The sequence below is a fragment of the Cheilinus undulatus genome, linkage group 11 (assembly GCF_018320785.1).
Source record: "Cheilinus undulatus linkage group 11, ASM1832078v1, whole genome shotgun sequence".
Taxonomy (NCBI): domain Eukaryota; kingdom Metazoa; phylum Chordata; class Actinopteri; order Labriformes; family Labridae; genus Cheilinus; species Cheilinus undulatus.
In genome coordinates this window covers 19636267-19663658 of record NC_054875.1, presented here as the reverse complement: position 1 = coordinate 19663658, position 27392 = coordinate 19636267, and the positions used below count along the sequence as shown (strand labels likewise).

The following is a 27392-nucleotide window of genomic DNA, read 5'->3' as shown; positions in this document are numbered from 1 at the left end:
CCCTTTTTCATGCAAAATATAGGCAAATAATTTAACCTGAATCATAAAATATAAGCGTTTTGAGCTTTAAATGTTGTACCTTTAAATGTTGGCCTCATCTTAAGTGTACCTTGGGCAAAAAAGTTTAAAAATCTCTGTACATGACCAATGTTTTGCCTTAATATCAGGTTTACAATATAAAAATATATGGCCTTTTTAATGTTAAATAAGGTATAATATGTGTGTCAATAAAGCATAAAAAGCTGGAAATCGTTCACAGAAAGTATAGCTACAAAGGGTTCTGATGTAATAACTTAAAAGTTAATTTTTCTCAAGGCAAACATTTCGTCTTTGTTGTTTGGCTGGTGAGCTCAAGGGTTGCTTTTCGAAAGGGTGAGCCATTTGAGGAGACATCTAATGACTTTGAAGACTAATAATTGCTTCTGAAGGGCCCACCTTTGAAGAGCATTTGATAAATGAATGCCAAACAGACCACATTCATCCTCCGACAGGCATTTCAATCCTAAGCAGCTTCGTTTTGTGTTTGGTTAGAGAGCACTCTGGCGGCGAACTTAAGTACTGCAAAAGCTTGTAAAAATGTAACATTGAACATTTATTTATTTGTATGATATAATGATATGATTTTTAGATTTACATTTTGAAGAGTAACGTGTACGACATAATCTAAAAAGTATAACCAGGTAATTAATCATCAACCGGAAATGATAGGGATTAATCCCGTTGTTGCTGCTTTTGTTGTTGTTTTGATGTTTTGCTAGAGCTATTTTTTCCCGGTTTTATATTATATTATTCAGAAAAATCCAGTTGCACACATTACTTTGAATCCTCAAAGCCTGTTAAAGATGTTTCATCGTGCATTGCATGCAACACCTTCATCCAGAGGAGTGCAGCACTGAGTTGTTTCTGAGCCTAACACCAGATAAGTGCATGAGGATGGATTCATGAGACCACACTTGAAGAAAAATTAGACATAATTTTCTTGATGCCTGACTAAGTTAAGAGATATGAAACGATTAGGGAAAGAGTTCCATGAGGAAACCAAATCAGATATGTGCTTATATTGTTTTTGATAGCTGGATGACAGCTGTGTGTGTGTGTGTGGTTGTGTTCGTGTTCTAGGAAAGTGCCAGATTTTTTAAATACAGTTGTGTAGTGGTGCCTGGATATGGATGTCTCCCTTATCTTTAAGTATCCCATCCAAAAAAGGATGACTGCCCTGTGTTAAAAACAAAGACATGTGAGGCCAACCTATGTACTTCGTTTACTCAAAAATGTGTTTTTGGTATTCATCATTGTCACTTAACTCCTGCTGCTTTAGGGAGTATCATTAGGAAATTTACTGCCAAAAGAGCACATTTACAACCGACACTGGCCCACAGAAACTAGGGTGAGAAAACTAAAGTATGATGCATCATGAGTTTACTATACTCCTCTGCAGTGTTGGGGGTAATGTATTACAAACTTTTTTGTTGCCTTTGCCATATAGGAGAAGGAATTTTGAAGTGGGTATACCATATGGAGACTGATAAATTAAGTGGAATTTAAAACAGAAAATAATCTTGTATTTCAATAGAAATGTAATTCAAATTTGACTTGAGAACCAAAGCATGAAGACCACATTGTTGGATGGTTAATATACTTGTAAGGAGCCGTTGTTTTGTGTTTGTGTGTAATTAAAGTGTAACTCATGCTCATCTTTAAGCACTGAGGATTTCAGTCAGTATTACAACTAATAATCCTTGTGTCCCACAGTAGTCCTGTGAGACCAAAGTCTGCAATACATATCGCCAACACATGAACATTTCAGTTCTAATCATTTTAGTTTGTAATAATAACAATAATAACAATAATAATAATAAACATCTGCTGTGTGGCTGAAAGTTGTGTCTACCCTGTGGTGCAGTCAGACTGTCTGAGGGATAACACCCGAAGATAAAGAGGTCACCAGATGAATGTGTTCAGGCACACTGTCTTAGAAAGTCCTGATACATTTACATACCAACTCTTCCAAACACTGCTGAAGACTTTAATGTTTTCATAATGTGATCCAGATGTAAAATATCATACAGAACTACTGACTGTAAATGATCTACACCTAGCAAATTCTTTTCATAGACCAGCCTTTCCCATACTATAGTATGCTGTGGCCTAATTTGAGACATGGCATTTTTCAGGGGCCCACCAAATACCCTCGTACAACCATAACATGAGACTCAAATAATTACCTTTTATTGATCGTAATTTTATTAGGCATCTTCAAAGTCAAATTAATTTAATTTTCTTAATATTCATCTCTGTAAACGAACACATCAATGTCTCTGAATATACCGATACGTTCTTAAAACTGGGAAGCAAGTGGCATTGTGGAATGTTTAACGGAGTGTCAGTTAATCCAACACGGGTTAAACCGTGATACCAGCTGTGTCATACATCAGACAAAATAAATGATAGAAGGGTGACTAAGCTAAAACTTCTGGTTCTGTTATGTTACGTCTGTGACTTGAAATGATAACACGTAATCAAATTTTTGTATGATCATTTAAAATTAGATTTTTTAAAAATTATTATCATACAAATTTCTATGATTTTTAGTTAGTGTAAATGAGCCAACCTGCAGCACCTCTGGAGCCAACTGGTGGGCCCCAGCCCACACTTTGGGAATCACTATTATAGACAATAGGGCAATCTGTATAGCACTTCATCTAGTCCTCTCACTGCACTTCATGTTTTCTTGCATATTCCACCTTCATCCATGACATCATGGGAATCATATTTTATTTTAAGAGAGGTATCTAAAGAGGCATATTTAAGACGGAATGACACCCCTGGTTTTCTCCCTCACTGAGTTCACAGTTCAATGTCCTGTAGGCAGAGGTGGACTTACCATTAGGTAAAGGTAGGCAATTGCCTTGGGCCCTGACTACTAGGGGCCCTGTGAACAGAAAATTCCCCTTTTCTTCTGCACCTGCTGGTATTTAAGCTGTTTGGTAATTTAAGGGGTAAACATGTTAATTAAATGCATGGAATATTAATTAAACTTGGTCATGTTACAGTGGCATGAAGCCAGCTGTGAATAATGAAATGTAAATGTTCACGTGAATTATGACATCCTATTTCCTTACTTTTTTGTTTAAAAAACACCAAAGCAAGGTATTTAGTGTAACTCTTATTTTAACAAATACTTAAACACATGCATAAATAATCAAATATGTTATGAAATATATATATATATTTGGCCACTTTTTCAGAGGTTCTGGTCATCTAAACATGACAAAAAAAAAGAAAGAAAAGAAAAATCTAAAATTGAACAAAGATTTCCTTTTCTTTGCGTATATTGCCATATAGTCCACAAATAATGTTTTAAATTCTATTTCTTTACAAAAAATATAGCTAAACTGTTATTTTTTGTTTATTTTACATGAGGTCACAGGTAGGACCTTCTTTGATAAATAAGTATTTAAAATGAGGGCATGCAATGGCTGTTGAGGGCCCCTGGCCTGTATTCGCTGGGGGACCCCAAAACTGCTAAATCCGCCACTGCCAGTTGGTGAGTAAACTGTTGTTGTTGTTGTTGTTTCTACAAGCTTCTGTAGATAAATGTTATCAACAAATAACAGACATGTAGCTTAACTAAAGAATGTTTTAGGCATATAAGAGACAAACATAATTCAAGAAGCCTACAAGTTGTTGGTTTAATAGTATGGTACGCTTGAAGGTGCAACAATGAGGCACCACTTGTTTTGTGGCTTTTCATTTTTGTGCATTGTGTTAATATCTTAATACTTTAATGTAAAATATGTTCTTTGCCTTGAATGATTCTTTGTGCTTGATTATCCCATTATGTTTTTTTCTATACTTATAGGGTCTGCCTCTTCATAAGATCAAACCATTTATTTGCCATGTTTTATCTTCTATTTACTGGTTATATTAATCATTATGACCATTAATATCAATAACATTTATGTAAGGCCCATCTGATGTCCTTATAAAATGTCGTTAATGATGAAACTGGGGACTAGTTAAATGGATGTGATTTCATATTTCCTATTGTGGTGCATGAATTCATCTTCAACGTGCTCCGGCTGGCGCTGGAAGTAGTTCCGGTGGTGTAGCAGCCGAGCGGAGCACATAGACCCGGGATCTCTGTGTCGTTGAGTGCAAATGCGAATAGCGGGTCGAGTTCTCCTGTCATGACTGTAGAGTGACCAGGGCAGCGGTCAGTGTGCCGCCCGCAGAGCACCGTGCTGCAGCCTGGCTGTCAGCGTCAGGACACCGCTGGAGCTTTTGTCTTCGAGGGGATTTTTCAAGTGCAGAATAGGCGTCTGGAGCTTCTGACGCGAGAGTACAGACATTTAGCCGGTTCATATTCCCCCACTACGGTGAGTATTCGGTGCTGAGGAATTTTGGAATGTCTGATATTAATGTTGTTATGACAAATAATGTGTTTTACCGGGAAATAAGTGCTCATACTCAACGGTGGGCTGTGACAAGTTCGCTGCTTGTCACAGTGTGCCAGCAAGCAAGTCGACACTGTAGCATTGCCTTTAGACTTAATGCCCGTCAAATAAAGTCAACTTATTTAAAGTTAAGCGTGAAAGAATGAAGGTACCCCTCAAGAAGTACAACTATGGGGTTGGGAAGAGGTGTTTTTGTGAAAGTTTTTAGCTAGTCCCAAGTCTAGAATTGTACTGCACGCGCAAATATGCATAGAAAGAGGACAGTGCCCTGCACAGCTGAAAACACTTTATAGTGATAACAGTGGGAGATTATAGTCTGAGCAACAACCCCAGCTCAGATAGGACTGAGCTCCACAGTGAAGTGTCCATGTTTTTAGCTATGTTATTGCATGGAGAAGGTAGATATCGACTTCCAAGTCCAACCAGAGTCGCTGTCATTACCTCTTCTTGTGAAGAAAGTCGTATAAAAGGAAAAGTTAGTTATATCACGTGAATTTGTTCAAGGATGTCATTAATTTCTCTGCGTTTAACAGGCCTATGTGAAATTTTTCTCACGTTCTGTTAAGTCTACGGTTGTCATGTGTGCATGCTTGTGGTCATTATGATATTGTAGGCAAACTTTTTAAAGGTTGTGCCATTTTTGTGACTTTGTGACTCCATAACTAGTTAGGGACTATTTATGAAAGTAAAATGTATGCAAGAATAAATAATAATTTAAGCCTTCAAACAGGGGTTCACATATTATTTTTTTAAAACAAGAAAATGAACTAACTTATCAGGCAATCAATTTTGTCTCCAAAAGTTATCTCATGAAATCTCATTAGAGCAAGTCCGAGCTATAGGCCTACGCTTTAAATGATCTCTTATCAACTACTGCCAAATGTAAGATGCAGTTAAAACAATATGTTATAAAGAATGCTTTACAGTAGTTCCAACCTAGAGAGAAGATACTGTAACTAGATTACTGCCCTGTTTTACCCCCGATCATACAGGCCATTTTTATTTGATGCTCTGTAGTAAGCTGACTTTTTGATGGTGCAGTTAGGCCTACCCACTGTGGGTTTCTCTCCTGTACACATGCTTTAATGCACCAGCATATTCTCCTTTCATAGAGAATCTATAACCTTGCTGTGAACAGGGACTACATACTGTATATAACCATATACTGTAAAGGAGTCTTTATCTCCCATCAAGCTGCAGTATGGAGAGCCAGCCAATACTACACAATTTATCTCTCTAAAAAGACACAGACAAGGCGAGATATGTGTGTTTGTGTGTGCGTGTTTGTGGGCGACAGGCTGAGAAAGCGTTTGAGAGAGTACCCTGTCACTGATTTGGATGCGTCTCTAATTCCTATCAAGATGAGAGCTGTCTGAACAGATTTCTCTCATCATTATTTGCTCTGAGATTTACTTGCGCTTGTAAATGGTGTTGATTGAGGGTAATTTGGCTTTTTAATTGCTGAACAGCTGCCACACTCATTGCTGATTGCCATTGTAGACTTTCTCAGTAGATCACTCATAGGCCCCTAAATGCCTCATTAAAAATGTGAAGCAGAATCGCATGAAACGTGGAGAGAGAAGGAGCTCTCATAATGTTTTACTGATTTATGTTTTATCATCGGAAAGGTCGTCATAATTATCGTCAATGTCAGCGAATGCAATGCAAAGAATGAGTGTAGTAATGACTTTTAGAAAGTTGAATTAAAGGCTATTTGTGGATATACTGCATGTATTTCAGTTACTTTGATGAAGATGAACTCCATATGCCTGCATAACAGATGCTAGTTTGTTGTAGAGGAGAAAGACTCCAGGATGATTCCTATTTTTTTCCCTGCTCTGCAAGAAGACAATGTAACACAGATATTTTGTCTCCAGGTTGGTCACTGCACATCTGGACTCACATACAAACAGTTTCTCCCTGAACAGTTTTCTTTAAAATTTCCTTAGCAGCACAATAACACCACATATGCAAAATCACAAGGACTTCATAGGAGCTTTTTAAATTGTCAGGACAATTTCTTTTTTCCTAAAGTCACTAACACAGATACCAGCTATCTGCTCCACAGAGTCCAGTTCAGCCATGAATAGATTCACAAAATGTAAACCAGGTGTTTTACCCATGTGGATAAAGTTATTGCAATCAGACTTAATTCGGGACTTAATATGGGTTTAACAATAATTTATTTTACAAATTTAACGAAAGAGAAATGTGCAAAGTCTTTGGCCGTTACACCTCATCATTATAGCCTCATGTACTTGAAGGGGTATGAGGCAAACGGCAGGAATAGGATACCCTCCTATGGAGTCTAGACACTGGTGGTGGTATAGATGAGGGATGCAGGATCAGATGAGGAGTAGACTTCTGAGAAGCTGAACCAGGAATTAATGGGGTATCTTGGGGGAGGAGACTTAGATATGCAGGATGAGATGAGAAGGAGACCTGTGAGGATCTGGACTAGATACTGATTAACTGAATGGAGGTGGCTGGGGTGGAGGATGGTTGCAGCGTCCACACCAAAACAACAGGCCGGCTGTGAAAGAGATAATGACAGATTTAAAAATATGACAGGTGCTTGATTAGTCAAACAAGGTTGTGGCAGAATCTGATTAGCTGAGTACAAAAGAGAGTGAACGCCCATAATCAGCTGATCACCAGAGTGGGAAGAGAGAAAAAATGGAATATGAGAGATATATGAATGAGTAGTGACTAATAGATGAGTAGAAACATTCTTCCTGCTTGAACTTCACTGAGCTCCATAAGTTTGGTAAAGTTAAGCCTAAAAAATGTAGTTTATGACAAGGGACAGAAGATATATCACTCACATATACTTTTTAAGTGTTTGCCACTGCACATCTGGACAGATATGTTTAACAAAGCTTATGCATACAGTTGCTACAAAAATATCCTCTGTGCTTAAAGGTCAAGTAATTTAAACAGCCTGGGATGCTAAGAATTGGACTTAGAGAACTAAAGTAGGGGAAATTGAGTATCTTCAAAATTAATTGAGGCCCCCTTGAAAACGAGATGGTTCATCTCAAGGAGCTATCCCTTTAATAATTTTTTTGTTTTAAATATTGGCTGTTAATTGATAATAACAGAGCTAGGCTTTATGCAGTCATTTAATCCATTCTGAGGTTCATGTGTTAAGAGTCCACTGTCAGTGGGCCGTCTTTCTCAAAACCCCAGTTGAAGGACAGTTGATGGTTAGCCAGATCCAGTGGTCCCATACTCATGATATTCTGCTGGATTGTGTGTAATATCTTGACATTAGAGAGCTCTTTTAGCTTAATAGCCACTGTGGATCCTTTTGTGATTAAAAATAGCAAAGCATGCTGGTCTTGTGAAATCATCACTAACTGCATAGCTGACAGACTTTTGTGTAAGTCGTCCTTTTATAAAAATCTGTTATTGGCAGACAGCAATTGTTCTATATGCCCAAGACTTGGCTGACAAAAAGCCAAAATAGAAAAGGTTAACCGTTTTAAGAAGAAAAGATCGACAACAGTAGTGTCTAAGAAATCTATCTCTATAAGAAGTCTTTGTCACTCTTAAAAAATGAGATGAAACCATGAAAAATAGAGACAACACTTTCAATGTTCATTAATTTGTTAAACAACTCAAACATTTCAAAGAAAAACATAGCGAATGGATAGGTAGTAGATTATTTTATAGACAAGAATCCAGCCATTCTTCACAATATCTATGTTATTACATATCTAAATACAGCTTATACACCATGCAGACAATGTAAATGTTTGACAATATAAATAAATGTAAGTATACTGTGTATTTTTTTTTAAACTATGTAAATGTACCATTTATTTATAATTGGTTGGCAAGTGAAAGTTTCAGATTCAGCGACACTTAAGGATTGTATAAACTATTCATCATATTGATGGCATGTATATGTTTGTGGGCTCAAAGAATCAAAACACATGACTCACATCATTCACACGCTTTCTCTTTACAGCTCAGAAGTACAAAGCTTTGACCTGCTGTGTGGAGAACATTTGCTAGCCTTAGCCATGGCATGATCCCTGTAAACAAACAGATTTTGAGCTAACATTTCATGTTGCTGGTGTAACACCGTATCTGTTTTCAGGATGTAAAAGGTGCAATTATACTTTTAACTCCCACCTCAGTTATTGGCTGATGTGGGGAGCAGGCCTTTACTTTACAGTTAGCACCAGATAGCATGGCAGTATGTTCTAAACTAGTGGTTCTCAGCTGGTAAGCCACCAGGTCCCAACCACTCTAAGGCATGTGCTTGCATGCATGCATCTTATTTTACTCCAATTTCCTGAGACTGCAGAGAAATTTGGTAATTTCTAAGGGTATTTCCTCATTATCTTGGGAAAACTTGCTTTGCTATTCAAAGAAAAGGACAGATGTTTAGAAAACTTGAGACAAATGCTTAAAGTAACTTGTAATCATAGGAAAACCTAAAAAATACATGGAAGATTTATCATGTCACACTTGGGGCCTCTGTATATGGAGTTTTTGCCATATTTTTTTCTTGTTACATTGGCGACCTACTGGAAAGAGCTTCACGGCCCACTTTTTGGGTTCTGACCCACTAGTTAAGAACCAGTGTTTTAAGTAAAGTGGGAAGCAGGTCTTCTTCCTACTATAACCTTTTAATCTGCCTCTGTAATTATCAAGTCATTGTCGATTCTCCTCAGTCAACAGGTCACTTTAATCACCTTAAATAATACAGCAATAATCAGCGTTTAAAGCGATTCATCAAGTGACCTGGTATTAGAGGTAATAACCAGAGTCCAGAAAGTAATTCCAGACTGTAAAATCAGCTGTTTAATTGATTGATTATATATATATATTGAGTACATTCAGTAGCTCAGCATGCTATATTATCAGGTTAGGAAGGTAAAAAAAAAAAAGTCAGACCTTCCCACTTTTTTAAGCTCCTGGTCAGTGTGATTTTTATCTTGTCCCCAGGAAAGTACACATAATTTGAATTCATACGCAGCGAATCCTTTTATCTAGTAAATCCTCTTTGATTCTGTTAGAAAAACATTGCTTTGATTTGAAAGAAAAAGATGTAAAAGATAAGATGGGGGATGATCACTTTTAAACGACTATCATTTAGATTGAACTCTGCTGCGGCACTGACAGCAACAAGAGTTCATTGCAAATCTTCTGTTGTGAACCTGATGCAAAGCCTGTTCTTACACAAACTGACAGTGTTGTTGTATTCTCCTGGTTATATTTTAATGAGTAACAATTGTTATCCAATTTGCATGTAAAACAATGTAATTATAAACAAGCATCAAAAAGCTGTAATACTTCTAAAAAATGTAAATTACACTCCATTATAAAGCGCAACAAAACCTAAGCCATGCCTCCGAGCCAGGGCCTGTAGGTTTTGGATTCTTGCTTCCATTATTAATGCTATTCACAAGCCAAACTTTTTAGCTTGGTGCAGTTGGGCTCTTTAATCTATTTTTGCTGTAAATTAATGAATTTTTAAAGAGGACTAGTCCTTGCTGAATAGGGCTGGATGTGGGAATGTAGTTGGAGTCGTTGTGACGCAGAGCTGTAGCCCCCTTTACTGTGCAAAGCATGAGTTCACAAACAGCATCCCACCCGTCTCTTGGGACCGCTCGTTGGGGGAGTATGCCGAAATGCTGCACTCCTATGTTTTATTTATGACAAAATATGCCTTTTTAACTCCGCCGTTGTCAGAATCTGGAATTGTGATAGCTTTTTCCTAGTCGGCAGTGCTAAGTCTTCTGGGCCGCTATTTCCCTGTACCTTGGCAGATGTTTTCAGGTGTTGTGTTCTGTGTGGGCTTACAGTGAGTTAAATATTTTATTCCAAGCCTTCAGGGATTCAGAGGAACCTACTGATTTCCTAGCCTCTTTCAATCAGATTCTCTTTCAGACCTTTGAAAAACTCTGTGAATCAGTGCGTTCAGTTTCATTAAAGATGCCACTTGATTGACTTGCTTGACATGGGCCATTCGCCAGTTTTCAGAAACCACTGTCATGGACAAATCCTCTTCCTCTTTCTGTGTAACTCTTTTTCCTGCGTCTTTTCCTTTTCAAGCATTAGTTTCCCTGACCACTCGCTTTAAGGACTAAGCACACAAAATGTATCTCAGTTAGAAACGGTGCACTGCATAGATGCCTCTCCAGGTCTCCTTTGAGAATAAGTAGACAGTATCAAACGATAATTGCTTAACCCAGCTCCATTGAGAGACGAGCAGGCAGCCACCATAAGGGCAGCTGATTTGCCTTGATATCTTATAATTGAACCTTTTCAAGGAGATGTTTTCTGGTGCTGAAGCAGAAAGTAATTAAGACATTCAATACTGCTTTTTGGACCTTTTCCTCCTTGCTTTGAATGGCCCACACTCCTAGACATGACAGCGCTCACTATGCCTACAGACTTTCTTTTGACACATTAGCCTTACCCTTGCCAAGGCAGTCCTTCCCAGAAACCCCTCTGCTCTGCACGCTCCGGGTGGCTATTTTGTCATTACTTCATTTTCCTCAGAAAATATTTTGATGCCTCTTTCTTTTGGCTCCCTCCCCCTCCTTCCCTCACCCATCCCCCGTCACTCCATTGAAAGTTCTCTATTAAAATGCAGAACTGTAAAGCCTCCTCTCAGTCTAAAAGCCTGCTAGCAGCAGGGGACTGTTAGCTGTTAGTGATGCATACAGCTGAGTGAGTGCATCACAGCTACAAAGTCTAATGGGTGAATACATTCAATCACACACAGACCCTCGCAGACTCTTTTAAAGGGACAATGTTCCCAGTCATGAAAGCACCAACCACAGTGGTAGAGAGCGATGTATTTAAATTCTTTGGAAAAATATCTTGTGCATTAACGGCCAAATCCTTGATCTTCTTTTCATATTATTGCTGTTATCTCTTTTTTCAGGAAGTGCCAGCTAATATGTTACAACTTTTAAGTTAACAAAGTTAACTTTTTACATGTCCCTTTCTAGGGTTAAAGATGCAAACCTGAGATGCCACAATTCTGTTTAGTGAAAGATTCTGAACTGTAGTTGATACCTACTTATGTTAGCCAAATGTTTATCTCTGAAAAGGTATGTACCAGAGTTCATTTAAATGACAAGTGTTCAAAATATCTCATCAAGCACAGCTTTACTCTGTGATCAGCTGCCAGATTGTCTCCTCTCCACTACCTTTATTTTCTGTTTAACTGCAGCACTTTGAAATATGCCTGGCTGGTGAAAGTTTTGATGTTTCCTGAGCACAGTCCTTTGGGCAAACATTTTAAATGTTTGAGTTATTGAATGATTATTCTGTAACCTAATCACTCTCCTCTGCTCATAACAAAATGAGCGCCCAATTACTGAAATAATTTAAGCCATTTTTACACACGGACTCGTAAAACTTTTGAAAACATCAGGACAGGCTGCCGCTGAAACTATGCAGACGTGCAGCATTAGAAATGTATGGATACACTTGCCTTTTCATGCACCTCATAGTGGAAGGCTGTGTGTGTGTGTGTGTGTGTGTGTGTGTGTGTGTGTGTGTGTTGGGGGGGTTGTTAAGACATGAAATAATGACACAGCAAAAATGGTAGCAAAGCTGCAGCTATCGGCAAGTTTTTGCCTCTCTATCAGTGCTACATGAACATGCACATGAGTCACACTGATAGCTCAGTGGTCATGTGATGTAAATATCGTCATCATTTTCTGCTGCATTCTCACAATCTGCTCAACCCAACTTCAGGCACAAATTTTACTAGGGTGCCTGACTCAAGGAAATATAGGTAAAGTGGGGGAAACAGATTTAAAAACCTATCATACTGATCATAGTGATATTTTGTGACAATTGTGAAAAATACTCACTGGAAAAGTTTCTGACAAGTTCCATGGCATGAGAGCATCTTTTAGACCTTGGGCAAATAGCTCTCCTGTTTGGGAACCTTGTTTGGAGGCACCAACTTTTCAACTCCCAGTTGTTGATGTAACGTACTGTTAGACTAAGATAAGGCTCACAGGTTCTGTATCACAGATCCGTAGTTGTGGAGAAGTGGGTCACATTTGTTAGCTGCTTGGCTGTATTTTCTCTTACTGACAGGAACAACTCTAGCAAGTGTCTGAGATTTTTTAAATCCTGACTTTTCAATGACATTTACGGGGGCCATGTCTATGGCGTTGTGTTGTGCTTCTTCCTTTTCATATGGGATTGATTTGACAAACAAGGAAGCCAGGGTCATATGCTTCAATGCTGGTTCAGTAGACATTTCATTTGGTGTGGGTGGAGATGTGAACATGCAGAGATTAAGGTATTCTTCGATTTCTAGTTGATGGGGGAACAAATTCATGGTACTTTTATCTTTTGTAGCAGTAGTCTTGCGGCATAGTTTTACACGTGGTACAGGTCACCACTTTTTGTTTGACGTCTTCCGTTTGCAATCTGAGCCACTGCCAGATGACAGATTCCAGTGCTGTTTTTCTTAAAAACCAAGTTGTCCATCTCAATCTAAAGCTAATTCTCTCGACACTCACTAACTCACCTTGGCCCTTTTCTTCAGCGCTCTTATCCCCCCTTCCTCTTCTTCTGATACAAACACACATGCTCAAGGGAAGAGTTTTCCAGATTGGCAGGAGAGCATGCAGTCTGCTTTGAGAGAGGCATTAGGAGACAATGGGAGAAGTTCAAATTCAGAGAGAACTGTGCACTGAAGACTTAAAACTTCCAGATACATTGAGTATACCTGATATATTGTCACATCTACAGCCAAGATACAATGCTATCATGATACACATTGATTATCGATTATAAACATGTCCTACATAGAGTTCACTGCAGCAGCTGTTCTTAATGATGAAGGATACCAGCTAAAGCAAAGTTTTAAGAATGCTACAGCTTAAAACTCAAACATTTAGGAGATCCAACGGGTGAATTAAAATATGCATGAGTTTGCAAAAATGTCTTTTTGCTTTACATCTGCATTTTAAACGTTTACACCGCTGTTTCTTAATGAACTGATAAGTAGGGATGTAACAGCATGACTCATGCTCATAAGAACCTGTATGAAGTCTTTGTCATGATGTTCAGCTCAAGCTTTTTTTTACAATAAAAGTGCTGCTTGTGATCTTCTTATCCTGTTTATAAATAAGGGAAATTTTGATTTTACAGTACCTTCGGTGCTGGCTGGCATACTTGCCTGGTGTAGCAAGTGAAGCTAGACTGCTAAGCTGATGTCTTGCAGTCTAGTGTCTGCTGCCACGATTGGATTTTTTGTTACCTGCACCATAAGCTCTGAGTATTTCTTAACTGTCTCACAGCATTTGTGGTAATATCAGCACCTTAACATCTGTATCGATACATGTATCAGCAAGGAATAAGTGGCAATTGCCATATCAATTTTTGAGTATAGGCCTGCTCTAATGTTAAAAGTAACACCTGACTTTGATAAATGTAAAGCTGTCATAATTTGCAAACACTTCTGATATTTGATCTGAACCTTAGTATGATGTATATCTTGTGTCAGGGTAGTGCTTCCCATATATTCATTTATTTGTGGCGGACCTCCACAAATATATTAGGCCCTCCACAAATAGATCCTGGCGCTACCTGTTCACCCTCGCTCTGTGAATGTAGCGTGTCATTAAAATTACTATATTGTGAATATCAGAGTATAAATTATGTGGAAGTTTTGAGCCGCCAGTGTGAATTTCTTGCTTGAGTTTCGCTTCTCCCATTGTCTCTGAATGCATCTCTCATAGCAGAGAGCTGCCTTTCTCTCCTCCGCCCATCCAGAAAACTCCTGCCCATGCAGGTTTTTGTATCAGCAGCGAGAGAAGCAAGGGAGAGGAAGGTAAACAGAGCAGCGTGGCGAGTTAGCGGCTAGTTAGATGCCTTTTAAGACGGACAATGAGAAGCAGCGCTGGATCTGCAGCGTTGAGCAGTCGTTTAACTTTGAAAAGGAGGAGGTCAAACTCACAGAAATCATTAAAATATGCCGCAAGATGACTCCGAGATAACGACAGTAGCAACACAACACGTCGCTAAAGTCATGAGCTCAGTGCTGTTGAAAAGCCAGGATTTAAAAATCTCATAAAGACGCATAACCCAGAATACAAAATTTGCCTGGGCGAGAGCATTGTGCTGAAAACTCCCTGTCAGAGTCAGAGAGAAGACCACCCAGCAGCGGACAAATGTGATCCACTTCTCCACAACTACAGAGACTTATCTCAGCCTAACAGCTCAAAACAGCAACAACAAGTAGTTAAAATGTTCCCGCCTCCAGACAAGCTTTTCCCCCCATGATCACACAGGAGAGTTTATTGAATAAGGTCGAAAGACACTCTCATGTCATGAACTTGTCAGAAACTGGTCCAGCGTTCATCAACACAGATAATGGACTAATATAATCACAGCTGTGAGCCTGAATGGTGGACTAGACTGCAGGATTTCGGCCTCTGGCTGCATGCAGGATTGGTGAGTTTTGTGTCGGTTTGCTTCACCATTAATGAAGAAAAAAATCATTTTATAATCAGCAATAGTAAACATAACACAGAAAACATTTCAGGATTTTCCATACACTGTAAATACTGAATATTTCAAGATTTATGTATTTTTGATTTATTAGTAAAAGATTGAGTAAAGTCCTTTTCAAAATAAAACTGCTAAATTTGACTTTATATTGATTTATACTGTCTGCAAACAATTTTATTAAAAATCCAATAGAACAGTCTATCTTAATCACCAAAGTAGTGTCATTTGGGGCTGAATTAAATACAGCTGCTGAGAGGCCATTTCAGAATATCGTGATATATATCGTGTATCAGGATATAGCAAAAATATATGGGGATATCAAATTTTAGGCCATATCACCCAGCCCTTCTTTGGAATATTTTCTTAGGAAGCTCCATAAAATAAAATGCCCAGAGAAAGGGTGCAAACTCCACAGGAACAAAAATTCAACAAAATTGATATTCCTTTTGATTTAAGTTACCTACTTTATTTATTCAACCTAATTTCTTATTTATTTATTTCTTTATGTCGCTATTGTATTTTTTATTTAAATGTATTATTTGGTAAATATTTGTTTACATTCTACATTATATTCAAATCCAAATCAAACTACATGTTTGTTTGTTTTTTTGCCCCCCCCACCACACACACACACGCACACACACACCTACACACACACATACTCTCACAAGCTACTACCACAAATAGTTTCTGGTCTTTATACTTGTTGTTATACTATGCATTTATTAAGTAAGAAACATTAGCTCTGTTTACATGTGCAGTATTTCTTCAATCTGGTTAAATTAATTCTGATTAAGGATTTCAAATTCACTGTTGACATAGAACTCAATAAGAGGCACATATACAAATATCAGTCATTCAATCAGAATTACAGCATTTCGACATGTGCAGAGCCATCCTTTCCAACTAATCTGCCTGACACAGTAGAAAAGAAGCGGTTTCTTCCTATTAAAATAAAAGTAAAATGTGCTTTTGTAATAAATGGATCTCTTTTCAGTATTAACCTGACAACGAAGCAGACAGTAGTGGCAGCCATATGCTCCCTATGCTCTGGTGTTGACAAAGTACAGCAGGTCAAGTATGTGTTTTTGTCAGTAGAAATAAAACTAAAAGGTTTTCTCTGGAGTGGGATCCAGTTCATTCAAAATTGATGCCTCACTAATTTTTCCATTTTTTTTATTTCAGACTAGTTTTTGAAATGCATGCTAGAGTCACTGATTCCCCCTGTGATATTGACAAACACCGTCGTCGCTGCATGCCTCCTCCACTTCCTCTCTGTGCCACTGAGAATGCAGATTTGAGTATCTGTAATTTCTCTTCATTTCAAAATGAATCCAGATCTGCAAGAGGACCTTCAGACATGAGCAGTCAGAATATTTTTACCTTAACCAGGAGGACACATTCATGCAATGTGTCTGTGGTCACTGATAGGGATGTTACTATGCAAATCATTTTCCATCCAATTAAACACAAATTATAATTTCACATTCCTTTTCTGAAGATTATCACACAATGCTTTGGTTATATGTGAGTATAATCCGACAGTGTTTAGACTACTTTATCCCCATTTTAGATCAAAATAGTGCTAAACTGCACTGTTCCATGAGATGCTATCAATTTTATCAGTTAGTGTGTGTTTATATTGGAGTAAAAAGCATTGTTGCAGCAAGGCAGTAGTCATGAAGAGCAATTACAGTGATTAATAGTGGAAGGTGACTGGATCACAGCGTAGACAGAGTATTTGACTGGGATTGTAGGCCTGAAATGATAAGAAATGTTATTGATTGGTTTAACCGACTTGTAATTCTGGTGCCAAATACAAAGTGATCTGACTTTTAACTGTTAAGCCAGCTCATTGCGTACATACGTACCTAGTCAACGATTAAAACAAGGATGGGCATAAACCACCTCTGTCATGAATGAAATTTCTTTTCATATTGGCCTTACCAGAATCTTCCTATTTGGTATTTTTAGTCTTTACATATTCCAACTGACATGTTTCCTATTGACACTTTTTCATCCAGATCAGGATTTTATTCTTACATTTTGTGTTGATGTTATCATAGCTGCTAATAAGGATTATTTCCTTGCAAGTATTTATCCCTGAATTGGAAAAAAAATACTTGAAATAACATCAACAAAGACCTGAATATGGACAAAAGCGTTGTTTTTCTCCATCACTATAGGTTATATATTACATAATACTCTTTTAAAACACTGATAACCAAGAACATTAACTTGAGGTGAAAATATATTCTTTTACATCCTCAGTACAAAGCACACAGTTCAGAGAGTTTAGCACTGAACCTGTTACAAGAGCATGCATGCATTTCTGTAGAAGTTCAGCAGAGATATATACTAAACTGTCTTCTCTGTGTTGATCATTTTTCTCCCCTGATACCTTGCAAGCCTTGGAGGCTGATGTGAAACACAGCAGGCATCAGAAGTAAAAGGCACAGAGCTGAGGTTGGCCCGGTCACAGTGGGACCAGTTGACTGAGTCGACTGGGTAATTGGTTGCGTCTACCCGCCAAGCAGGGCCCCCTCTCCCCAGAAGCCAAGTCATGCCCCTCCTTTTTTTCTTTCTCCTCTGTCTTCTATTACTCATCATCCCAATGCCTCGCCAGGCTAGCGGTGCAAAAACTCTACCGTGCCGCCATGCAGCCAGCCCACGCTCCCAAACTCCTCAACAACAACATCCATGGCAGCGCAGCAGGTCAGGGCTTGTGGCGGGCTGATTTGCAGCTTGAGCCTCCTTTTAATGAGGGGAAAATAAGTACTTGTTGTTCTTTGTCTTTCGTGTCACCACCCCCATCCCTACCTACCCACAACCACTACAACCAGCAGTGCTACCTTCCCTTCAGCAACAAAAAAAATGTTCACTAATTAAGATGGCTTCCTGGGATTTGGAGGAGAGAAGGGGTAGTGGGTTTTTGTGTGTGTGTGTGTGGGTGTGTGGGTGTGTGTGTGTGTGTGTGTGTGTTTGGGGGGGGGCAACTATGGCTGCTCCCACAGTGGCAGAGCCTTGAGGAAGATATGGGGGTGGTGTTGTGCAAGAGGCCTCATTGGGCATATCTCTTCTTTCGATTCCACTCTCCTTACCCGAGTCCCTCCGCCTTGCTTGTTTGGCTTGATGAGTCTGCGGCTAAACATTTGTTTTTTCTACTTATAATTAAGCAAGATTTTTGCAGGAGCTGAGCTCTTCCCTTCTTCTTCATCCTGGCTCTCAAGGGGATCGGTGGAAAGAGAGACAGAGCGGTTTGTGTTCTTTCTGGTAGGAAAGGCTCATTGAAGTTCTCCCACCTTGATTATATACAGTGAGCATGAATGGAAAGCGTGGGCCAATAGGCTCTTTGTTGTTCAAGGACATACCAAGGTTACTGCATTGGACGGTAGATGAAGGTTTGAATGTAGAAACGTATATCTTTAGGAGTCTGAATTCATCCTGCTATTGTTAAGTATTCACTGGCATTGGCCCAGTATCCTTCTTTTTAATAATGCCCATAGCTTTACCGTCATTCCACAGAATTTATAAGATGTTTTCCATCGGAAGCATCAACACTAGATAAGGCAGTCTTTCTTTGTTGGAACAGAGTTTGGTCTGAATGCAACATCTTCACTCAAGTGATGAGTAACAGTTACATGACATTCTCAGTCCCTTTGTGACAAATCTACGAACGTTCTGTTACTGATAGAGTACAGAACAATTGGTGAGTAAGTTTGCTCTCATGTACCGAATCATTGTCTTTTTTCATGAATAACGATAAAACTGTTTGTTAAAGCCCCCCTCGGAGAAAAAGTTCCTACGTTCTACTTTCCCAGGACACATTTTTAAGTTCAGCACTGCTCTAAAAATAGCAACCAAATTAAAAAGATGAGGCTGCTTGATTTTTTTTCAGTGTTTGTGTCTGCCGTCTAAGCAGGATCTTAGACGCTTGTGTGTGTGTGTGTGTGTGTGTGTGTGTGGGGGGGGGGTATGGACTTGACAGAAGAGTGAGGAACGTCGAGAATCAGAGAATGGGAGCACAGTGTAGGGAGGGGGGAGGAGGGGGTTTATACAGAGAAGGAAAGGGGACGAGCCTTTCGGCTCCTCTAGAGGGTTGGAATTCCTCCCGAGCTGTTCCCCCCATTTGGCAGGCACTTGTGAAAACAATTCCCCAGCTTTTAGTCACTCTGCAGATCCAATTGCCATTTCCACTTTGGAGGGAACGAGAGTGAGAGGCAATCCAGATAGACAGAACACATAGAGAGAAAGAGAGAGGAGTTTTAATCGGGTTGGACAGATGCCGAGGCCAGTTGAGCGGTTGTGCGATATTAATATCTTATGAAGGCTGTCTGGCAGTCCAAGCTCACCGTCTTGTGTGGTTTTGTGTTTGTGCTTTGCAGCAACGGCCATCGCAGTGGCTAAATGAAGAACTTGTGAACATGCAAGAGCAAAGGACTCTACCTTTCACTTCGGTGACTTCCCCAGATGCTTTGGCCCAAAGAAAGATGGAAAGGATTGGGAAGAGTAAGACACCTAAATCATACTTGTTCCCCAAACTGCTTTTCTTTTTACTGTGTAGTTACTATAATCAACTGTTAGACTAAAGTTTATCTTGACTGTAGTTAACATTGCAGATCTTGTTAGTAATGTGCATTGCTTAAGACTAAGTGGAGAACATGCCAGAGTCTTCAGTTTTCCATTATACACAGCTATACTGCATTTGGAAAGTCACATGCAAGTTAACATCTGTGTGTTTGCCAAGTGTGTGTTCTGCTCCAGCAAAAGGAGATGAATAGGCATAGTAAACAAACCTCTTGCTCTTCCAGACATGAGCCAAGGCTGCTGCACAGAACCCATTCAGTGAGCCAAAAGGAGATTCTCCATACGCCACGTCGCTGAGCCTCTCAACCATCCCCTCTGACCCCTTGACGTCCAAGCACCATGACCTCTGAGCTGGAAAGCAGTCTGACCTCCATGGACTGGCTTCCCCAGCTCAGCATGAGGGCAGCCATCCAGAAGACAGACAATGGACACCATCACGTCCACCACCATGGACACCACCACCACCACCACCACCACCACCATGGTCACCAACACGTGCACGGACCCGGCAAAAAGGTTACCCATCTGGACCCAGGCACAACACTTGACCAGGAGGAGGCAGCACAGCACAGAGATGGTAAACCACCCTACAGCTACGCCAGCCTCATCACTTTTGCAATCAATGGCTCACCACGAAAACGGATGACCCTCAGTGAAATCTATCAGTGGATCTGTGACAACTTCCCATACTACCGAGAGGCAGGCAGCGGCTGGAAGGTAAGCCCAGATGAAAGAGAGATGTGATCTTGTAGAGTTAAGCGCTTTCAGGTTATGTTCCTAAACTTTGGTCCATCTTGTGGGTGTGGTTAAAACTTTGACCATCAAACAAAACAGAGTTTGTCTAACAGGTCACATTTTCTGCCTAATAATAAATATCTCAGAATCAGCCAAATGTCAGCTGTAAATTGATAAAACACAACAAATAAACATCTGCCGACATCAGTTTATGTCCACATTATTTGCCGATGGCTGATATCTGTCAAAAGGGACAATAACCACCAACACGGATGTTAAACCAATGCATTTATGTATCCCTATTTTTTCATACTTTTTTTCTTTGGCCAAAGTAATGTAAAAAATATCAGACGATAGAGAGTGATGATGGACTTAATAGTACAGCTGTGGTTTAGTCATTTGCATTAGGCTGCAGGCTGAGTGGTAAAGATAACAGGTATGCTGATAGACTCTGCAGAAGTACAACTTTGAGTGTGACATTGCTTTTATACAATGGTTAGGTTGGTGATGTAACAAGCTACAACTGACCAGCATTAAAGTCTGTTGTTGTTTGCTGTGGTGCATTCTGTCATAACATGAAAGAAAAGTTAAGGACTCACAAATTCAGAGCATTTGAGGAGGGATGATACATTTAATAGCTTAAATAAATTTACTTTTTACAACTAACACACAGGGGCCCATAGTTGTTGGAGTTGGTGGTAGTTGGGGTGGCATGGCTAAAAAAATCAGAGCACGCTGTGTTTTTCCTGCTAGCAAAGCGTGGACATTTTTTGAGAGGACTTCCATGGAAACTTAGGGCTAATAATAAATTTGCACCAGACATTTACACCCTCCTTTTGCCACTACTACATGTTTGAGAGGTTTTTCTGCAGTTTTCTTAGTCAAGACAAACCAGAGATTAAAGCTAGACACTAAAAATGAAGAAAGTTTGGTGGTCTCACAGCTACACCCCAGAATGGACGAAATCTGTATCACAGAACAAGTCCCTACCAGTCATGGAATCAATCTTTAAAGAAAGTTTTCAATGTTTTTTTCCTCTCCTTACTGGATTAGTCTAATGGTAAAATATATTCCTAAACATTGCTGGGAACATATAGCTAAATGGTACTGTCTTTATTTTAAGTAGTCCTACTTAAGCATAATTTAAAGACTCAGATTATTGATACTCTATTGATACTCAGAATTCAAGACTTTTATTTGTAGTGAGTAGCCCACTGTACTTACAAGAGGCTATTGATATGCTCCCTGGCATACATATTTGCTCAGAAGAGCAACAGATTAAACCATTAAAAGGCTTTTTATAAATGATAATAAAGAAAAGCATTAGCTTTTAAGATAACTAATAGTATACAGCTATACTGCTGTTCAGACATTTTTTACTGGCTGCTTGGCCAGGCAACTATTAACTCATCATTCGTTGCTATCCATCAGCTTGTGCTCTGTTTGTTACTCCTCTATTCTCTCTCTCTCCCTCCTGCTCAAGTTTTAACTGATAGATTAGGTGCACAGTGAAGAAAAAATATTGGTTAATAGTAGCCAACAGCCCACCATTATCATTTTAGTCTTGTCTCATTTGCTAAAACAAAACATACATTTCATCAGACACTCTTTTTTATTGAGCAGTCTAGTTTCAGCTTATCGTCATCTTGTCTTCATCATGGAAAGAAGGGCAATGATGAGCATTTATCATCATATTTTTACAAAGATGGGCCCCATAGTAAAAAAAATCATTAATGAATTCTAGGGTCTGTTGACTCTGTTTCACATTACATCAATCATGAAAGTTTCTACTTTCAGTTTTATGTCATATATGTCAGATAGAAAACTTAAGTTTCTAGTCTTCATAGTTTAAAACAAGAGTTTGCAACTATTTACTATCAGGGCTAAGTTATTCACTCATAATTTAAGGAAATAAATTCGTAGTGCTTTTTGTTTTTACAACCTATAACATGTTGGTCAGTTAAGATATCGATATTGTGGAGGAAAGATAAGAACCGACAAGCAAATTTAAAACAAAATTCAAGTTTTATAAAATGTTTTTGAACCTTAATTCTATCACGTGGGCTAAAAATGCAAGAATTCTGATCTAGTGGTTCCCTCAACGAGCACAGAAACCTTTCAGTGAACCAGGAATGATTGACAGACGCATTTGGTTTCATTCAGGCGACATTATTAAATCCTTATGTAAATGTAGCTATGCAAATCCTGACTAATATGAGCAGAAAGGTGGCAGTGTTATTGGAGACAAATGAATAGATCCCTATGGTTGTGTCTTGGGGATTCTCTACCTTATTAGTGAAGAAGGGGATGGATATAGTCCTTCCACTGACACATAGAAAAAGGCTGTCTGCAAACTATCAACCAATTCATCTCTCTGAGAGAGGAAATGTTTTTCTTCTTCTCTCATTATTTTTCTCTCTTTCACTTTCTATCTTCATCTCCCGAGCGCATGCTCTTCACCAGCTCCCCCCACCTCTCTCCTTTTCTCTCTCTTAGTCACTCACTCCTCTTCTTCTTCTTTTTTCCTTTCACAAACCTGTGTTTGTTCCCCGTCTATAATCTTCAGCACACCATTCCCTGAGCAGAGATGCATGCCAGAAACGGAGACAAAAAGGTTATGATACAAGCCAGGTTGTGTTGGCAGAGCTTCTTACCTGTGTGTAGGATCCAATCTATTCGCTTTCTGTGCGCGGAGAGAGGATCGGGGTTATTAACACCGTTCAGGCTTTCTCCCGCTGCAGCTCACTCCTGCCTTCTACTGCTGGTTGTATTTGGGTGCCAGGATGTTTTAGTATCACATAATTACACCTCGAGATTCATTGATTTGTGTGTGCAGCTGCATTCTAGTGGCATCATTAAAGCACAGTACTGATGGCATTGAGGCTACACTTTCACATGTTCTGGCATTTGAGCCATGATGTCCATGCAGAGAGCTTATTGTGAGTTTGTGTGTTTCCTGTTTAGACCAGGGCCATAAATACAGCTCACTATGTTCTTATGTATTTGTATGTGACAAAATATGTGTCTCAAAGCAATAGCACTTAAAAAATACCCCTTGTCCCCTCTGTTTCTGGTCTCTATGGAGATTGTTAACAATAAAGAGTTATAGTATTACCCACATCTGTGGAGAAAACCACTGACCTGTGCATGATTTGACATTTTAGAAGCACGCAGAGTAACAAATTAAGCATGCTGCAGCACTTCAAGGTAAAGCATCAGAAAACTGTGTCTTAGAGTGAAAGACTCCAAACTTTTGCTTTCTGGATGACCCGATTGAACACAGTGGGGCTTGTTTTATACCAGCCATGGCCGTCACAGGAGAAGTTACATAAGTCTGGTTCATTCCAGTTCAGGTGATTGCTGTCAGCTGTACACAGTGGGGCGCAGACACAGAGATTGTCTGGCTGCCACATTCAGCAGACATTGACGGCTTTGCACACACACATAGCATACACACCTGCACCTGAATGTACCAACCCAAGGCGAACACTCCTGCTCTCAGAAAAACAGCTCATACATGGTCCGCCGTGTCTGCTGTCTTCTCCACCCTCTGCCACACACGTATGCACACAAACACACACACAAGCTTGTGCATCCACAGAGAGACTCCCACTCAGGTAGGCAATGTACGTGTGCAGTCTACAGATTATGCACAGGGAGCTCAGCGGGAGAGGAGATGAGGGGGGAGTTGGAGAAGAGAGAGGAGACTGTCAGAGAGCAGAGGAGAGTTTTACTACCCAGCACACGCACTCCGTCTGCTCTGTATGATAATGTGAGAGTGCAGGAACGGCAGAGTTGAATCCAGGACAACACAGTCACACACACAAATCCATCACTATCCATCCTTAGAAATCACATGAATGCATACACTGGTGGAACCCCAGAGGCATATTTCAGCTTCACACACACTTTTGAGTGTGCTAAAGGGCCAATCTAGTTAGCTGTTACAATCAAGAGGCGTTCCAAGGTTGTGCAGTTTTGTGTCTTCTCTGGAAACAAATATAAGGACGTTGCTTTATCTCAAAAGTAATGATGAGAACTTTTCTTCAGAGCTGTGGAGGAGGTAAAGAATGGGGACAAATAAAAACAATTGTGAAATAAAAAGCAAGTGAATGCATAATGTTTTTGTTTGTGGAGCTTGTTGCCAGTCAGAATTAACCTGTGTTACATTAATGAATTTCATTCCTTAAACCAGGCTGGAGATAAACATAGTTTGAGTGAAAGCAAACAGTTTTGCATCTGGGTACATCACAAGGTGTTTTTTTCAACTACTGGAAAAGTACTATCTCATTTATATTATCCATTAAAACTTCTGCCTCTTTCTGTCTTATGCTGTGCTCTGCTCTACTTTCCCAGGCCCTCTTGTCTAAATCCTCTCACACCAATGTGCCCCTCCTCTCTAGGGACCCCAATTCACAGTAGCCACTTGCATTTTGTCAGCTTCAGGCAGGATATTTGGGCCCTTGCTCTGACATTATAGGTAGTGACGGGCACAACAGAGATGAGATGATGGCAATGTGTAACGTCTTAGACAGAGAGAAGGAACAGCACTGTGTGTGTGTGTGTGTGCAAGTCTGAGTGTGTGTATGTGAAGCCCCTGCTGTATTTACATACCATGCCTCTCATGCTTCTGCAGAGCTGTAACACAACATAAAATTACTATTGCTAAACTGCAATCTAAAAAGGACTAATGATTAAGCAGTGGGAGACTAAAGTTGGGTAGGGGCATGACTATTAGCAGTTTTTAACATATTGTTTTGGATAACTAGTGCAATAAGAATTCTTCTGTCTAATATGGTCTGTCAGCCCCTGTGCTTCAGTATTTTTTTAAGTCATGTTTTATTTCCAGTTATCATCCTTGTAAAGGGAAATCCAAACTTTCTGTCTTAATACGCTAGATATGTTGGAATATGGTTGCTGTAAATGTGAATACACTGAGAACTATGTATGACTGAATCTTTGATTTCACTACAAAGACCATGCTAGTCAGAAATGGGTTTAGACAGTTTAATATTGAGATAATGAAATGGTAGAGGAATGGAGGAATGAGGTTAAGGGTCAAGGGATGAGGATAAGGGTGGATGCAGACTCAGAGATGATGATGGGGCTGTCTTGAGCTGGTCCAATCCAAGGAAAGCTGAAGATTTGGGACTTTTTTTTTTTGCTAACAAGCGGCTCTTCTGATTGACATGAAAACAAACAGCAGTCATTTCCTATTGCATATAGAATAATTTTATTGGCTAGTGTCCCTGCAACAGCATTATTAAATCATAATATTAAATGATTTGAGAGCTTAGACAAAAAAAGCAGCCTTCACTTTTATACATGTGTGGGTCTTTTCTCTGTATATATGGAATCCATCTCAGACAGCCTGCAAATATGCATCAGTGTCAGTTAGGAAGTTTGTAGGCTTCAACAGGAAGAGAGACAAACCAGAGTTCCTTATGGAGTCTTTTATGCAGGCAGTGCTTTCACACAGAGGGCAGGAGGCTGGATGAAACCAGATTGCTCTTAGCTGGCAGTCTGGTTGTCTGTAGGTGATGTGTTGTCAGGAACTGGGGTAGAGTCAGTTTCAGAGACAGACCCAGGACTGGACTCTGCCTGTGAGGAGCCCTCTTTTTCTTCCTCCTGAGGATAGAGCTCAGGGTACCTCTGCATGCACTCTTGCATGTTACAGAGGTGGTCAATGCACTCTGAGCCTTTCACCTCTTCTTTGCTGTAGTGGAAGCAGGAAAAAGCCTCCTTGAGCTGAGTGCCACAAGGTCCGCTGGCCATGCCACCCAGGCATGGGCAGCTCCAGCTGATGTCTCCATTTGGCAGGATCAGGCCCTGTTCCTCATAAGGATCATTGGGGTCTTCAGCAATAGGCTTGGCATTGCTAGGTATCGCATGGTCTTCTTTGGTGACAAAGATGATCAGATCTTCCCTTCTTGTCTGCAGTATGACATGTCTGCCCGTGTTTTTCAGTCGTGCCACGTCCTCCGTGACAAAAGATGACAAGCTTGAAACAAAACACTGAAGAACTGCGGGGATTTCATTTGACAAGCTCACCGGCATCCAACAGCTCCCAAGATCTGGGACTTGAGTTGGCGGTGTTTGTTAATCTAAGAAGGCTGGCTTGAGATTGGCGATGGTGTAGGATATTGGAGAACTTGAGATCTGGGCAGAGGGTCCGATGACTTGCTGGTGTCCGCTGCTGTTGGTATGACATCCTGGAACCAGAGGGTTAAAGACTCTGGGTGGGGGGACATCTCCTTGGTGCTCTCAGTGGTTCCCTGTATTAAGAAATAGAGAAGTTGGAAATAAAGGGGGTTGGGTTTTGGGTTTGGTTGTGAGGGATGTTAAAGCAGAGTCAGAGGCATATGGATAAGTGAGGCATGCTTATATACATTCGGCAGCAGAAATGGGAGTGGTAGAGGTGTGGTCTTTGTTCCTAAACCATTTTGCATAAAACTACATTTAGACCATCACAGAGTTGTTCACCTTCCAATTGGCTTGAATTTTTTGTAAGCATGGCAAATCTATGAGCCACTGATGTTACCATTTTTTTTTGTTTTGTTTTGTTTTTTTTTGTGGGAGGGTTATTGATAGAAGAAGACAGTGGATAGAGTTGGAAACAGGGACGAGAGAGTGGGGAGAGAAAAAGGCCACAGGCCGGATTCGAACCTGACCTGCCTGTGCACATGGGGCATGCCTTAAACCACTAGGCCACCTGCACACCGACGTTACTGGTTTTGATGGGGAATTACCCAGTCCCCCTAATTCTACAAAATTATTGTCAATTCATGTCAGTACAGTCTATTGTCAGCCAATGTCACTGCCTTTATTGAAAGTTAACAGCCAGCTACATGCTTTGTTTTTGTTCATTGTGAAGTAAATTTCCCTAATCTATCAGCTCCGGTGGCCTATGGGACAAAAGTATCTAGGGCTGCAACGATTCGTCGACATAATCGTTTGTGTCGATCATAAAAATTTGTCAACGCGGGAATTCAAGTGTCGACGCGTCGTATTATTGTTTTTTATATTGGTAAAATCTAGTACCGGCCGGTAAGGACTCATCTGCACTTGCAGTTCACTACAGGAAGTGGTGGGGGCAGTATCACTCCC

The 27392-nt window shown here is 39.9% G+C and overlaps 1 protein-coding gene across 1 annotated transcript in view; it reads left to right on the top strand.

The window, feature by feature from the left end:
* Positions 1-4122: 4122 nt before the first annotated feature.
* The window catches only part of LOC121517585 (forkhead box protein J3-like), a 93673-nt gene continuing 70403 nt past the window's right edge, over positions 4123-27392 (top strand). The window contains exons 1-3 of the mRNA XM_041799470.1: positions 4123-4379; positions 19349-19472; positions 19775-20267. Coding sequence (XP_041655404.1) covers positions 19890-20267 — 378 coding nt within the window. The 5' untranslated portion in view covers positions 4123-4379; positions 19349-19472; positions 19775-19889. The remainder of the gene's footprint in view (positions 4380-19348; positions 19473-19774; positions 20268-27392) is intronic.